Source organism: Bubalus kerabau, chromosome 4, assembly GCF_029407905.1.
Source record: "Bubalus kerabau isolate K-KA32 ecotype Philippines breed swamp buffalo chromosome 4, PCC_UOA_SB_1v2, whole genome shotgun sequence".
Lineage (NCBI taxonomy): Eukaryota > Metazoa > Chordata > Mammalia > Artiodactyla > Bovidae > Bubalus > Bubalus kerabau.
Window position 1 is genome coordinate 28183345 of NC_073627.1, and position 15652 is coordinate 28198996.

General features: G+C 55.1%; 1 protein-coding gene across 27 annotated transcripts in view; it reads left to right on the plus strand.

The window, feature by feature from the left end:
• CACNA1G (calcium voltage-gated channel subunit alpha1 G) overlaps positions 1–8775 on the plus strand; it is a 62260-nt gene extending 53485 nt beyond the window's left edge. For 15 of the 27 annotated variants that reach the window (XM_055580009.1, XM_055580013.1, XM_055580011.1 and 12 more), the window contains 5 exons: positions 2–123; positions 460–813; positions 5552–5729; positions 6058–6227; positions 7383–8775. In XM_055580009.1, the coding sequence (XP_055435984.1) occupies positions 2–123; positions 460–813; positions 5552–5729; positions 6058–6227; positions 7383–8123 (1565 nt within the window). In that variant the 3' untranslated portion in view covers positions 8124–8775. Of the gene's footprint in view, position 1; positions 124–459; positions 814–1513; positions 1658–3563; positions 3699–5551; positions 5730–6057; positions 6228–7382 lie in introns of all 27 variants that reach the window. The other 12 variants (XM_055580005.1, XM_055580004.1, XM_055580006.1 and 9 more) reach the window with 4 other exon arrangements.
• Positions 8776–15652: the final 6877 nt, after the last annotated feature.

The window sequence follows — 15652 nt, forward strand, 5'->3', positions numbered from 1 at the left end:
GAGTGTGATGAGACGCACCCCTGCGAGGGCCTGGGCCGGCATGCCACCTTTCGGAACTTTGGCATGGCCTTCTTGACCCTCTTCCGAGTCTCCACAGGTGACAACTGGAATGGCATCATGAAGGTGAGAGCCCCCCACAGCAAGGCCCCTCCCAGGGCTGGCTCTGGCCTCAAGGAGATGGCCCCACTTCTTGGCTCAGGTTGAACTCGATGTGAATAAAAGCATGTAACCTTCCACCCTCCATGCTGGAACACTCCGGGACTCCCTCTCCCCAAGACATTCTCTAACTCACACCTCCCAGGACAGTGGCTCATGCTCTTTTGCCCCTCGGACACCATCACGCCCTCCTCCTGCCCTTCCTTGTTCCCCTGCAAAGCTCTGTGACACTGGAGACCTGACTTCCTGTGAAAGCTCTGTCCACTGCCCTCCCAACCTCACTCCTCTAACCTGCCTCCCCAGGACACCCTCCGGGACTGTGACCAGGAGTCCACCTGCTACAACACGGTCATCTCCCCCATCTACTTCGTGTCCTTCGTGCTGACAGCTCAGTTTGTGCTGGTCAACGTGGTCATTGCCGTGCTGATGAAGCATCTGGAGGAGAGCAACAAGGAGGCCAAGGAGGAGGCCGAGCTGGAGGCTGAACTGGAGCTAGAGATGAAGACGCTCAGCCCACAAGCCCCCTCACCACTGGGCAGCCCCTTCCTCTGGCCTGGGGTCGAGGGCCCCGACAGCCCTGGCAGCCCCAAACCTGGGGCCCCACATGCCACACCCCACACTGGAACAGCCTCCCACTTCTCCCTGGAGCACCCCATGGTGAGCAGAGACCCCCGCTCCGCCTCTAGGGAATTGGAACAGAGATGGGTGGTGTGGGTGCTCAGTGGCTTGTTGGTGGGTGGCGTACAGGGAGCGGGCAGCAAGCAGACCCTAGGGCTCCTCCTGAATCACCTGACCCTCCTGCCTCGATGTGGAGAGGTAAGCAGGCCCTTGGCTGTCCCCAGAGATGGCTGCCCACACTTGCAGCGTGGGGCCACCCCAGCAAGCCACTGGCGCACCTGCTGGCTCATCTGTCCCGGTGCCTCCAGCTTGGCTGGGACTTCCCTTCGTGGCTTCTAGGGTCAAGGTTATTTTCTGTTTCCTACCTGTTTCCCTCTTACCCTTGCCCTCATTTTGCCAAACGTCTTTCCTCCCCCACCCTCAACCTGCCTGATGCCATATCTCTCAATCTTTCTTCCTGATCTTTTCTTTCTTTCCCCTTCTCTCCCTCTGGACTCCCCTGTTTTCCATCTCCTATCTCTCCTTCCTCCTCCCACACCTCTGTCTTGCCCACCTTCCCCACTGCCCCCTTTCTCTCTCTGCTGTTATTGTTATGTGTGTGTGCGCATGTGTGTACATATATGTGACTTCCTCTTTTTCTCTGTCTCTTCTCAATCCCTGCCACGACACTTCCATCACTGCTCCTCTGACCCTCACTCCCCTGACTCTTTGGCTCCCCTTATGGGCTGGTCCTCCCCAGGACAGACAGCTGTTTGACACCATATCCCTGCTGATCCAGGGCTCCCTGGATGGGGAGCTGAAGCTGATGGACGAGCTGGCAGGCCCAGGGGGCCAGCCCTCTGCCTTCCCTCCTGCCCGCAGCCCAGGCGGCTCCGACCCACAGGTTACTGTGTCCCTGTGCTGTGCCCCTTCCCCTGACTGTGCTGGGCTGTGCCATGCTGTGCCATGCTTCTGGGGAGGTGGGGCTGTTTCCTGCCCACTGGGTGTTTGGGGAAAAAACAGCTTTACCTCAGTTGAACTGGGCCTGGCGGGAGGTGGCCAGGGGTTCTTCGGGCTGAGATCCACCTCTGGAACACATAGCTGGAAGGTAGGGATGCTGAGATAACACTTCTGAGGGAGAAGAATAGATGGAGGAGGGGTTTGGAGAGGGTAATCGTCAGAAAGAACCCAGAAGAAAAGAGGAGCAGAAGACGAGTTGGCAGTGGGTTAGCAGATGGTCAGTGACGAACATGATCTAGGAGAGAGGTGCTTTGGGGGTGAGTGCAGGTGGCCAGGGGACCCACTGAGGGACATGTCTTCGGCCACAGTCTGCTTCTTCTCTGGATCCACTGCCCTCCCCACTAGTTCTGTTTGGTGGCCTTTTAAGCTATGGAAACCGCTGGGCACGGTGGATGCTATCTGTAGCCAGTGGCTTCTGACCTGGCCCTGAGAGGGGATGGAAGGCTCCGGTCAGGAGTGGGTTCAAGGACCTTGTTTGAAATAGGACTTGGCTTCTTCCCCAAGCCTTGCATCTTCCCACAGCAGCACATGCTTTTCTCCTCCAATCCCATCTCAGTGCAGTCTTCTGCTTCCTGGGGTCCTCTTCCTTCTCCTCCTGGGACTTGTCTCGCCACCTTTGACCCCCTCCACTTGGAGGTGCACCCCAAAACCCTCCTCCTAAGTCAGGGACTGCAGGAAAGCCCCTGGTAGACCCGAAGTGGAAGCAAGGAGACAAGTTTCAGCTGTAGATAGAAAGCCTAGTGTTCCATGGGCCATGATGGATGATGGGGTGGGCAAGCAGGTTCCCAGTACCTGGGACACCTGTTAGCCTGATCAAAGAAATGGATGGTGATCCTTAAATAGGAAGGGACCTTGCTCTAGGGTTCCTGACCTCTTGTTGGATTCAGGCTCAGATAGACTATAGGGTCCTGAACCTGGCAGTGACCTAGAATGGTCCCTGAGAGATCAAGTCCATTCCTGAGTCCTCTCATCCTGAAGGAAGGTCATGGGGAAAGGTGCTAGGGAGAAGAAGATGTTGAGAAGGTGACCAGGCAGTCAGCTCATCTGGGAGGCATGGCCCCACTCTCCCCCAGGGTCCTGCAGGCACTGAAGCCCAGCTGCAGATCCCAGGTGAGCCAGCCAGATGGGGTACTAGCCCAACTGAGTGTGCCCAATTCAGGCCAACAATAGGAGAGCCCTCCCAGAACCCAGGCTGGAGAGGGCAGGTGGAGGAGGGCCCAGGAGGGGAGATGCCAGAATTTGGGGGCAGGCCAAGTCCTGCCAGGCTTTTGGAAGCAGAGGGAATAGGCAGAAAGCGGTCGTCAGGCTGGCAGCTTTGTCCCCAGCACCCCCTACGCTGCTCTGTCTTGCTGGGAGCAGAGAGGCGCTTTGCGGGCCTTTCTTCTTCTTTTTTTTTTTTTTTTTTTTCTGGTTTCTTCTTTATAAGAGTCAGAAGCCCTCCCAGCTCCCTGCTCCCTCCCTGGATGGTGGTAATGTGGGAGGGGCTGTTAAGATTCCTGCAGCATCTTTAGAACATGTTTCCATGTGTCCTCGCTTTGTCAGTGTTTGCTCCAGCTCTCTGGTGCCTGTGCAGCCTCTCTGATCAGAGCAGGGGTTTGAAGTGGGGGCAGGGGAGGTGCTCTCAGTTTACTTGGGAAAGGGGTGGGAAGAGAGAAAGGAGGGACTTTCTCCTTATGCTCTGTGAACAATGGGAAAAGAGGGGCTCTGTGTGTGTGCATGTGTGTGTGTGCACATGTGAGAGCACGCACTGTCCTGGTTTCTTATGCCTGATCATCTCTCTCCCTGTCTAGATCCCTCTAGCTGAGATGGAGGCTCTGTCTTTGACGTCAGAGATTGTGTCTGAACTGTCCTGCTCTCTAGCTCTGACGGATGACTGTTTGCCTGATGACACTCACACACTCTTACTTAGTGCCCTGGCGAGCAATGTACATACACACAGCCCCCCACTGCTCCCCAGCCCCCCAGGGGCAGGCTGACTGCAGGGGCTCCGGATCCCTCCCCCTCACTCTGCCGCCAGCCCTACCCAGAGGCAGCACTTAGTGTCCCAGGCTTTACTAAGGTACCCACTGTGGACAAAGAAATAAGATTTAACTGGGGCCTTGCCCAGAGGGCCCAGGGGCAGCAGTTGTGAAAGGGTTAATCCGGATACCCAAGAGTGACCGAGCTCAAAACAGAGGTGTTATCAGACAGCTGACCAGCATGCCTGTCTGGCCACAGAGTTGGTTTTTGTATTTGGAGCCCCATGCAGGCCAGCCCTCCCCCTCCCTGCACCCCTCCTTCCCACCTCCCCTTCCCACCTCCCCCCAACATAAGCCATTCACCAGCACACAGTGGGTGAGAGGCACATCCCTGCTGCTACCACCATGCCCTTCACCCGGGGCGGGGGGTGGGGGGGGTCGTTCCTGTCTCCCCTGTCCCTGTCCCTGGGTGTTCTCACATCCGGAGGGGCTTCTTTGTGTTCTGACAGCTTCTCCACTTTTACCCGGCTCTCCCATCCACATCTAACAGTGAGCAGCCCCCTCCTCCCTACCTTCCCCTCCTCTTGGCACTAAAGGAGGGACAGGGGCCCATTTCTCACAGCAGGGCTCTGTTGACCATAGACTCGGGGTCCCTGGGGGTCTTGGGAGTGGTTGGCAGAAGGGGAGCCTGGGGCTGAGAAAGGAAGCAGAGGATCCAGACTGTTTTCTGACAGTCATTCTCAGGCCTGCTGGGACTACTTACCTGGCTGAGTCTGCAAGGGGACAGGAATCTACGGCCTCTCTGAGAACTAGGAATGGACATGAGAAATAGGAATGAGAACTAGAGATGGAGAAATCTCCTGGGAACAAATCTTGTTTCCCTCCAACTGGGGTCAAAAGCTGATGACTGCCTTTCTTTGAAATACGATTTTAAAAAATCCACTCTCATTTCTAGTCTGTCCACTAAGGGAGGGCCTGAGACCATGGTATCCAGGCCTTGCTCACCACCCACCACCTGCCAGAGTCATTGTTTAATTAAAGAGAGGTGGGGCAGTGGGTAAACCAGCTGTGAACCATCCCCTTAGTGTTCAACCGTCACTCAGCTCATATTAACCCAGCCCTTGTCTAGTGCTGGGTGCTGCAGCTGCATTAAGAACTGGATGATGAAACAGCCTCTGTTCTGCAGGGAGTCTTTGGCTGCCTCCTCTTCTACTCATTGGGAAGGTCCCCCCTGACTCATCAGTCCCCCCACAGCCCCAGCGCAGTAATTGAGATAGGGAGTATGTGCGTGTTAAGTCGCTTCAGTCGTGTCCGACTCTTTGTGACCCTATGGACTGTAGCCTGCCAGGCTCCTCTGTCCACAGGATTCTCCAGGCAATCTCCAGGTGGGATGCTGAGGGCGGCTGGTGCTATTAGCTTTTAACTCTCCACTGTGCAGCTTCAGAGCCTCTCAGTGAGGCCTTGAGTGTAAGCTCTTGGGCTGCCTGCAGGGCTGGGGGCTGGGGGCTGCTCTCCCTCCTCACCTCTCCATCATCCCTGGTGGGAAGCTCCAAGATGTAGTATGAATAGTTTTCTGGGGGCAGGGCATCCTCCTACCCACTTCCTCTCTGTATTTGGAAGGCTCATCCATGTGTCTGGTCCTTCTCCCCAACCACATTCATCCCATCACCACCTTGTCTAGGGAGGGGATGGGGGCCAGGGTCTGGATGGGGTGGTGGACTTCTGAGTCCTATCACCTAGCTCTGCCTCAGTTACCCAATCTGATGCCCCTCTTCCTCCTATTCCCCCCCCCCCCATGCCCCTCACTGTTCCTTTTGCAGATGGAGTCCCACCCTGAGGAGGTGCCGGTCATGCTAGGACCAGATCTGCTGACTGTGCGGAAGTCTGGGGTCAGCCGAACGCACTCTCTGCCCAATGACAGCTACATGTGCCGGGATGGGAGCACTGCCGAGGGGTCCCTGGGACACAGGGGCTGGGGGCTCCCCAGAGCTCAGTCAGGTACCAAGGCTGGGGGCAGGCCCGCTTGGCTCATACTGGGAGATCCATCCTTGCCTAAGCTCAGTCCTGCCTTCTGGAAGTAGGGGTACTGAGGCAGCCAAAGAGGCCTCTCCTACCTCTGAGGATCCCCCAGGCTGAAGGGGTCAGCTGCCCCTGCCTGGGGGAGCCCCCAGCCTGAGGGGAGCGGCTTTCAATCCAGGGTGGGGATGGGGTGGTTAAAGCAGAGGCCCCAGTTGGGGGATAGTGGACAGTTGATGGGAGGGACTCAGGTGGGGGCCAGCACATTGACTGTCCAGGTCTTCTCTCTCCCCGCCACCTCCCCTCACAGGCTCCATCTTGTCCGTCCACTCCCAGCCAGCAGACACCAGCTACATCCCGCAGCTTCCCAAAGATGCACCCCATCTGCTCCAGCCCCATGGTGCTCCCACCTGGGGCACCATCCCCAAATTGCCCCCACCAGGCCGCTCCCCTTTGGCTCAGAGGCCACTCAGGCGCCAGGTGAGCTGATATAGTGTGTGGGCACGGGCCGGGGCTGGCCTCTCTGCTGGGAATCCTAGGCTGCTGGTGATGATGAGGCTTACCACTTCCATTCTCCCAGCGAATATTTATTGTGTGCCAATGGTGTGCCAGACTGAGTTCTAGATGCTGGGGACACAATTCTAGGCAAAGCAAAGTGGTCTGTGTCCCCTTGGGGGCACAGAAGAGGCCAGAGAGCAGAGGGGGTCACGGTTGTCCAGGGACACATGTCAGGTTGGAGATAGAACCTGGGTCTCTGGATTCCCTTTCCATGGGCAGAGCTGCCCCACAAGTCTCTGTACTTGTAGACCTAGCCAAGGGGCACAAGGCCTGTTCTGGGTGTCTCCACTTTTGGTGACTCCCAGGGCCCAGCTTCCAGATCCCACACTCAAGGAGCACAGAACAAAGCCTCGGGTAGCCAGGTGAGGCCTGTCTGCCCCCCTGTGACAAGGCCACTGCTCATGCTGTGTGTGTCCCAGGTGTGAGGATAGCTACCTGAGCATCTGCTTTAATCCATCACCTTTGGGAGCAGCCACAGTCCTCAGCTGCTTCTCAAATATTCACTGAGCAGCCTCCATGTCTGGGCACTGGGGACCGGGACAAATGAGACAGCGCCTGCCCTCTGGAGCCCACGGTATAATAGCAGAGACAAGCACCCCATCAGGTCGCTGCAGCAACAGGCTGCTCACGTGTGTGGTGCAGCAGAGAGCACAAGAGGAAGGAGTCAGTTTTACTTTGGGGTAAAGATGGTCGGGTATTACATCACAGAGTACTTGAGCCCATAAAGTCAAAGGGCTTTGGGAAGGGTATGTAAGGCCAAAGAAATAGCCTGTGCAGAGGCTAGGAGGCGTGAAGGAGATGGCTGGGGAGCAGGGCTGGCCCAGTGCTTTCTGGGATCACGTGGGTTGGGAGCTGCATGGAGCAATTCCTGCAGGCCTGGGGTGGGGATACAATGGACAACAGACAGCAAATAGTGCATGACCCCCATCTCCCAGTAAGAGCAGACACTGAGAATCCCTGCTTAGGGTGGTCCTGCAGCGCCATGGAGGGGAAGGAGGAGTTGTCTGACCTGCCAGGTGGGACAGTTCATGGGGGAGAGGAAGCCTGCGGGCTGAGCCCTCCCCTTACCCCATACAGGCAGCAATACGGACGGATTCCCTGGACATTCAGGGCCTGGGCAGCAGGGAAGACCTGCTGTCAGAGGTGAGTGGGCCCTCCCCGCCGCTGGCCCGGGCCTCCTCCTTTTGGGGCCGCTCCAGCACCCAGGCTCAGCAGCATTCCCGCAGCCAGAGCAAGATCTTGAAGCACATGCCCCCGTCAGCCCCCTGCCCAGGCCCAGAACCCAAGTGGGCCAAGGGCCCACCAGAGACCAGAAGCAGCTTAGAGCTGGACACGGAGCTGAGCTGGATTTCAGGAGACCTCCTGCCCATGGACAGTCAGGAGGAAGCCCCGTCTGCACGGGACCTGAAGAAGTGCTACAGCGTGGAGGCGCAGAGCTGCCCGCGCCGGCCGGCATCCTGGCTGGATGAACAGAGGAGGCACTCCATCGCGGTCAGCTGCCTGGACAGTGGCTCCCAACCCGCCCTGGGCCCTGAACCCTCGAGCCTTGGAGGTCAGCCTCTAGGGGGAGCTGGGAGCCGGCCCAAGAAGAAACTCAGCCCACCCAGCATCTCCATAGACCCCCCAGAGAGCCAGAGCCAGGGCCCTCGGCCCCCACCCAGTCCTGGTGTCTGCCTCCGCCGGAGGGCTCCGTCCAGTGACTCCAAGGATCCCTTGGCCTCTGGCCCTCCCGACAGCATGGCTGCCTCGCCCTCCCCAAAGAAAGACGTGCTGAGTCTCTCTGGTTTATCCTCTGACCCAGCAGACCTGGACCCCTGAGTCCTGCCCCACTCTCCCACTCACCTCTCTCCACTGGGTGCCAAATCCTAGCTCCTCCTCCTGGGCTGTATTCCTGAAAGGTTCCAAATGGGCACCGAGGAGGTGCTCCTCCTTGCCTCAGTGGCGCTGGGCACCGGCAAGCAGAATTTCCAGAGTTAACAGCAGCAGCCCCAGCTCTGGACAGCCCTGGCCACCTTGGCTCCAAGCGGAGAGAGAGGCCCAGCAGAGCTGAGGTTCCCGACACCAGGAGCTGTTGGGAGAAAGCAATACGTTTGTGCAGAATCTCTATGTATATTCTATTTTATTAAATTAATTGAATCTAGTATTTGCGGGATGTACGACATTTTGTGACTGAAGAGATTTGTTTCCTTCTGCTTTTATGTGTCTCAGAATATTTTTGAGGCGAAGGCGTCTGTCTCTTGGCTATTTTAACCTAAAATAACTAGTCTAGTTATGTTCCCTCTTCTTGCAAAGCACAAGCTGGGATCGAGAGTGCATTGCAGCCTTGACGGGGGCCCATCTTCAGTGGAGAGCAAGAACCATTTTGGAAACTGTAATGTAACTTATTTTTTTCCTTTAATCTTGTCATCATTTTCTGCAGGGAAAAAAAAGAAAAAGATTTTACAAATGAAATGGAACCTTTTTATATATACATACATACATATCTATATCTATAATAAAGTAATTTTCCAAAATAAAAAGTTAATCACGGTCCAGAATAAAAGCCAAAGAGACAGAGTTAGGTATTTCCAGATGGCACTGGACAAAGATTCCTGGAGATGGGGAGTGGGTAGTGGGGAGGGAAGGGGTCAGAGCTGTCTGTGTGTGTGTGTGTGTGTGTGTGTGTGTACGCCTGTGTGTGTGTGTACGCCTGTGTGTGTGTGTGTGTGTGTGTGTGTGTGTGTGTGCGTGCGCATGCGCGCGCGCACAGTACCCAGAGAGAGAGAGGGGGTATATAGCCTGGCCGCCCAGGGGTGAGGGAAGAGAAAAGCCCCTCTGTTGGTGGCAGGCTGGACAAGCAGGGTATACTGCTTCTATCAAAGCTTTATCGCTTCCTTTTAGCCAGGCAGCTCTGTGAATGTGAGTGATGCCAGATTAACTCTTATTTCTGCTGACAGCTATCAGCCCCACACTGAAAGCTGGAAATTGGCATAATGAAGCTGTTTTGGTTTAATGAGGCTGACTGAGGCTGGGGGAGGTGTCTCAGCTGCTGTAATGGGGATTTGAGGGGTGTTTGTTGCGGGGAGGCAAGTGCTTCTGCGTTTTCCTTCCTCAGGCTTCAGCCAGGGTGACCTGAGTGGTCTGGGTTTCAGCCTGTTGCCCTGGGGGGGTTGGGGGGGCACCAACAGGGCCCTGGCACGGCAGGCACTGCCCCATCAGGGCTGGCAATGGGATTAAGCTATATAAACAGTGAGCTGCTCCCTCCTAAGATGAGGGGGCCAGGGCTGGGACCTCTCCGTGGAGTTGATAGGGAGATGGCCCCCTGGGGGGTGATAAATGAGCATCATCAAGGTGTTTACACTGGCTGCTGCTGCCTGCCCAGTGGGAACGCGCTGGGCAGGGGGTGGGGGGGGAGTAGGGGGTGGGGGGGGGAGTAAAGGCAGCCAGGCAGTCCGAGGGGAGGAGGTGGGGAGGAGGAGGCGCCAGCAGCATAGCCCAGAACCTCCTTTCTGGTACTACCATAGGCAATATTCTTTTGTCTGAAACAAAATAATGTCATCGTGCCAAGGGCACTAACCACAGGCTCACCCAGTCTGTCCCTGCCAGCCACCCCCGAACATCTGCCCCAACCCCAAACCCTTGAATACCCCTATCCCCTTACCCCTAGCACCTTCAAACCCCAGGACTCTTGAAAGCTGAAAGGCAGCTCGGGCTTGGCGGCTCTCACCCACATCCCCCATTGGAACCTGGGATCCCGGTGACGTGGGGGAGGCTGCTGGGTGGTTGGACCTGGAAGTTTTGTCCAACCCAGTATTTTCTAAGCTGGTGAAAGTTTTTCTAACTGCTCTTTTGGACAGAAATAATACCACTCCTTAACACAAACACCTGGTTTCATCCTCTTAGGGTGTGCAGTAGTATGAAACTCTTTTTCCTCTGGGCTCTTTGGGTAGGGAGAGGGGGGTTGCATGTAGGGACTGCCTTTAAAAAAAAAAAAAAGCAAATCTACACAAAATTCCTAGAGTTTTGTCACCTAGGTCTGTAGATTAAGCTTTTATATTTTGGTAGCATTCTGTAGCTGTCTATTCCTTAATGAAGGTAGGAGATTTGGGGAGGATATTCTGGGGTCTTTTTTTTATTCTAATGGTTATTGGAATCTGGGTCAAGGTGAAGCCAGAGAATTGGGCTGCTTCTCCCTCCCCTCAATCCCAGATTTCCCAACCATCCCCTGCCCCCAGGACCCCTCAGAGTTAGAGTGAATATTTCAGGGGAGAGAATTGTGGCCTCTCTGCCAAAAATATAAAATCTTTATCAATGATGAAAGCTGTTGTGTCTCATTAAAAGGGTTCTGAAGTAGAAATAATGACACTGCTGAATCTTATTAACAGTATGTTATTAACAATCTTAACAACAAGGAAGCTAATCTCATGATGCTTGTCTGGATGGTTATTTGATTCTGCTCTAGGATACATCGGGGGTGGGGAGTGGAGGAGTCTGAAGGAGGCTAGGATGAGGGGCTGGTGGAGGCAGCAGGTCCTGGACTAGGGCCTCCAGGACAGGGTTGGAATGGCCAGGAGCTTTGGGGCTGTGAGGGCTTTGGGAGGTAAGAAATCTGCTTCTGGCACTTCTACTTTCAGCCTTCTCCTTGTGATTTCAGAGGAAATTGTGTCAACAGCTACAGGCCCCCATCTCAGGTTTGGCTGCCTCTTTTTCCTCCACCTCAAGGTCCAGGAAAAGGTCTATCTAGGGGTGGGAGGACGAGGAAGAGAGAGCGGAGCGAGCGCTAAAAACGAATCCGAGACTCATCTGCAGCCTCTCACCTACTTCTCACAACACCCTAGCAAGCAAAGGACCACTGCTATCGTTTTCCCACGAGGCAATGGGTTCAGAAAGGTTTCAGTGACTTGCCCAAGATTACGAAGCCAGGGGATGGCAGAGCTGAGGTCTTAATCTTGATCTAGCCAACCTCTAGACCACTGACTTCACACTACCCCAGCCTCTGTCCCATTGCGGAAGGTATGGGACATGGTGTGAGATGTCCTAATCAAAAAATGACTTGCCAGGGAGGACTTTCCCAAAGCAGTCACATTTGTGTTCATGAAAATGTACTCCTGCACTCCCAGTTTGGTGTCCTCAGAGGCTTAGAGAAGCCCATAGCCCTCCACCTTGTGTGGAGAGAGGCTTAATCACAAGGGAACTTATCCCTCAGCTCCAGGTGCCTGGCCAAGAGCTGGCCAAGGCTGACTCTGCAATTTCCCAGTTTCCCAAGCGCTGCCTTTCCCTAGTGTAATGTTTCTCTTGAAGCTCAAGGCGCCTGCTCCCCTCCTCCTCCTCCCACCCTCTCCTTTGTCTCTTCCTGCCCTCTCCCCTGCCCCACCCAGACCTCTCCCACTTTCCAAACATTGTCACCACGTCACCCTTAATCCCCACCCATCAGAGCCCAGTGTCCATGACCTCCTCTCACCTTTCCGGGGAGGGGGGGGGAGGTGGGTGAAGGGCTGCGCAGCAGTGCAGTGAGCACGTTCGCCTTGTGGCACCTTGGTGCCCCTTCTGTAGAGGCACCTAGCCAGGAAGAGGACACCAACACTGATCGTCACCTTCTACAAACAGGGGCTGTGTACACCCCCCATGGGAGGAAACAGGCTTGCAGGGCCAATGAAGGACTCATCTGTGCCTGGAGAATCGCAGCCATTGGAGTGCTGAGCCAATGGTGCCCTGTGATCCCAGCCCACAGCCAGTGGACCCAGGACTAATCCAAGACAGTGGTTTCCAGGAGGAGAATTAATTCTCAAAGGCGAGTTTAGGTGTCAACGGGTGCCCTGCTCTGAGGACACAGCAAGGAAGATCAGGGGGTGGTGGCTCCAGTGAGAACCCAGGAGGGGATTCTGCTAAGAAATGTTGGAATTCTGTGTGTCTTAGCCCTGGTCCAGGTGTGGAAGCTGCTGACTCTGGCTCACCGAGCTAATTAATTCTTCTTGCTTTGAAAACTCCTGAAGCGGGCACAGCAGCCAGGGCTCACACACCTGCCAAATAGATCAAAGTGCAGACTGGGAGCAGGAGGCCTCCTTGCAGACTCCACAAGTAGGGCCAATGTAGGCCCCACCAGGCTGGGGTCTGGAGGAATGAGGCCCCACCCCACCACACAGGGAAAGAGAGCTAAAGTTTGAGAGCTAGAGGTTGGTTTGGGGTTTGGGGGTGCTCCAAGCCTTCAAGAAGTCATGGGGGGTAAAAGAAAATAAGCAGTGAGTGGAGGGGAGAACTGGCAGCCTTTCTGTTCTAATACCTTCCCCCTGTCCCATCAGTTCCGACCGACTCTCCCTGTTTGCAGGATTTCCTGTCTCTGGGTCTCCCTGACACCCACTTTCTCTGCTGTCACTGCTGCTCAAAGCTGTACCTTGCAATTATCTTATCTTTCCATCTTTCTGCCAGGAAATTCCCGATGCTGAGTTCCCCTGGGATGCTCGCTGGCAAGGGAGACGCAGCACACTCTCTGTGCATCCTGCGTGGAGCTGCGGTCACCTGGGGAGAGGGGATGGGGCTGGAGCCATTAGAGCTGGGGGAGGTTCAGTCCCTCTCTATGCTGCCACCCACCCACAGGTCTTTACTGCTGCTCTCAGAAGCCTCAAGCTGGAAACATCTTGGGTCTGAAAACTCCGAAGAAGAGTAGACAGTGCTCACTGCTGGGACTGTACCTAATGCTACAGCGGCCTTGCTACTTATGACCTCTTCCAAGGATACAGGATTACTGTTTAGTCAGCCGACAAGCATTTCCTAAAGACCAACTTTGCCAGGCACTATCCTGGGTGCTGAGGGTACAGTGATAAATTATCCTTGGGAAGTCCTTGGCAATCCAATGGTTAGGACTCCACACTTCCACTGTAGGGGGCACGGTGTTTGATCCCTGGCCGGGGAACTAAGACCCTGCACGCCATGTGGCCAAAAACAAACAAAAAACAAACAATATTATCTTTAAGATGTTCACAGTCTTTGGGGGGAGATAAGCAAGACAATCAGTGATGGAGTACAGGGAGGGAGGGCTGTGCAGAGAAAGGATCCCTACTCAGGTTTGGGGTGGGGGAGGTTCAAGGAAGGCATGAGGGAGAAGGGCTTGAGTAAAATCTTCAGGGATGAGTAGAGTTTGTCAGGTGCAGAAAGGGAAGTGAGGCATAGGAAGGAGAGTATGCTAAGCAGTCTTGAGGGGGACACAACAGCGAAGGACACAGGAAATTTATCCTGCTCAGAGGATGCATGGAAATAGCCCTGCATTCAGAAGACATGGAGCTCATCCTAACTCTGCAGGACAAAAGGAGGGCCTCACTTTTCTTGCTTTCATGAGAATGACCAGCAGCTTAATGTCTAGGAATATTGTAGCTGTTATTCAATGGTTTTGTGAAAGGAGCCACATTCCATGAGAGGCCAGGGAGGGCAAACTCCCAATGAATGTCTCAAGAGAGAGGGGAGGAAACAAGGATTGCTAGATGTCCCACTATGATCTCAATCTTGGAGGCTCCTACTCAATGCCACAGGCTAGGGAAAGGCTCTCCAGTAGCAAAATGGGAAGGCTGGGGCCGAAAGGGATGGTGCTGCAGCCACAATGCTGAAAGCAGAACCCAAGCGTCCCAGTCCTAAACTAGAGGAAGGGTTGGCGGAGGATTCCCAGCTGCTCCACATAGAAGCCTAGATCAGCAGGATGGAAAGAGACCCTAGGTGGCATCTTGTCCAAGTTGCTCAAGAAACTGAGTCCCAGGGATATCAAGGGGCTTGTCACACAGTATACTGAAGATTTTGCCCAAGGTGCGGCAGGGGGTGGAGGTGATTCCGTTGATCTCTGCCCTCGGGCACCTCTCAGACTGGCAAAGAAGACTGATTCTTCACAACTAAATATAACCCGAGACAGACTGTGACAGGAGTGTGAAAACTCTGCAGAGACCGGCTCAGAGATGGAGGGGGCTGGGAGACTGGGTGAGTTGGGGGCGGGGGGCAGACAAAGGGCTAAGAGGACTTGCCCAGTGGCAGGGGAGAGGCCCCAGTCTCCTGCCTGGGGAAGGGGGAGTCTTGTCCATCCTGCCCCCACCTCCACCCCTCTCATGCTGGCTCAGATCTCTGTTCTGATAGCCCATGGGTGAAAAGACTTCCTTCTCTAACTTCCTGCCTGCCCAGAGGGATAGGAGGTGGCTGTGGCTTCTGTGCTATCTTGCTGGCACCCACCTACACCTGCTGGTGAGCAGCCAAGCAAGAAAACATTTTCTTTCAAGAATAAGTTCAGGGAAGGGATCACCTGGGCAGATCCTACAGACAGGAACAAGATTGGGAGGCAAGAGCAGGGAAGAGGTGCTAGGGGAACGGGAGATTCTTTCTCAACCCCAAGAGGGGTGATGAACTGGCTTCTGGGGTCACATTAGGGAAGAGAGGATGACTGGGGGAGTGAGAAATGGAGGGAGGGAGGGGTCCAGTATGGCCAAGCTGTGGAAAGCAGGAGAAGGCGGCCATTGACCCTCCCCCCGCCCCCCTGCAACACATTTTACAGATGGGGAATGTGATGACTTGGTTTTAGGAGGGATGTGCTAATGTGGGGCCCTTCCTGGAGCCTCACCTGCCCATCTCCTACCCTTACCAGCCTGAAGTGGAGCCTACTAATGTGCCAGGAGATATGCTTGATGCTTTACATACCTTTCACATTTAATCCTCAGAGTAATCCTGTGACATAAGTACCTGGATTATCCTTGTTTTACAGAAATAAAACTGGAGGCTGAAGCAGCTGGTGCAAAATCAGGGAGGGACAGAACCTCAGGTGGGCAGCTGTTCAAGATAACCACGGGAAGCCACCATCTGGACGATCCTGGGACCCTCGCCCATTCTCTCTCCTTGGGTGTACACACATGCACGTGCGCGCGCGCGCACACACACACACACACACACACACGCACACACGCACACACGTGCACACTGTGTTGGTCTCTGCCAGTTCCCAGATAACTCACAAGTTCTTCCCATTTCACAGATGAGGAGACTGACATTCAGAGATGAACGTGACAGGGGTTTATTCCCGGAGAGAGTCTTGTTAAATTCCTTTCCACGGTCCTTGACTCCTGGGGGCCCCTCCCCCAGCAGAGTCCGGGAGCGGGTTGGGTGTGTCCTTCTTGGAAACAGCCCCAGCTCCCGCCTTAGCAGCTTCATCTCTCTGGGACTTCTCCCGACGCGGCATAGGGGCCACCTGAAGGAGTTGTCACTGGTCAGTGGCCTCCGCTCCTGTCCCCAAAACCTTCCTGGAGCCGCAGTTTTGGGGAGGCGCTGTCGCAATTCGACCCAAAGGGCCTGGGGGAAGGGCTCGCGGGGGCGGGCCTGGGCGGAACGCCGGGGCGGAGGCGGCT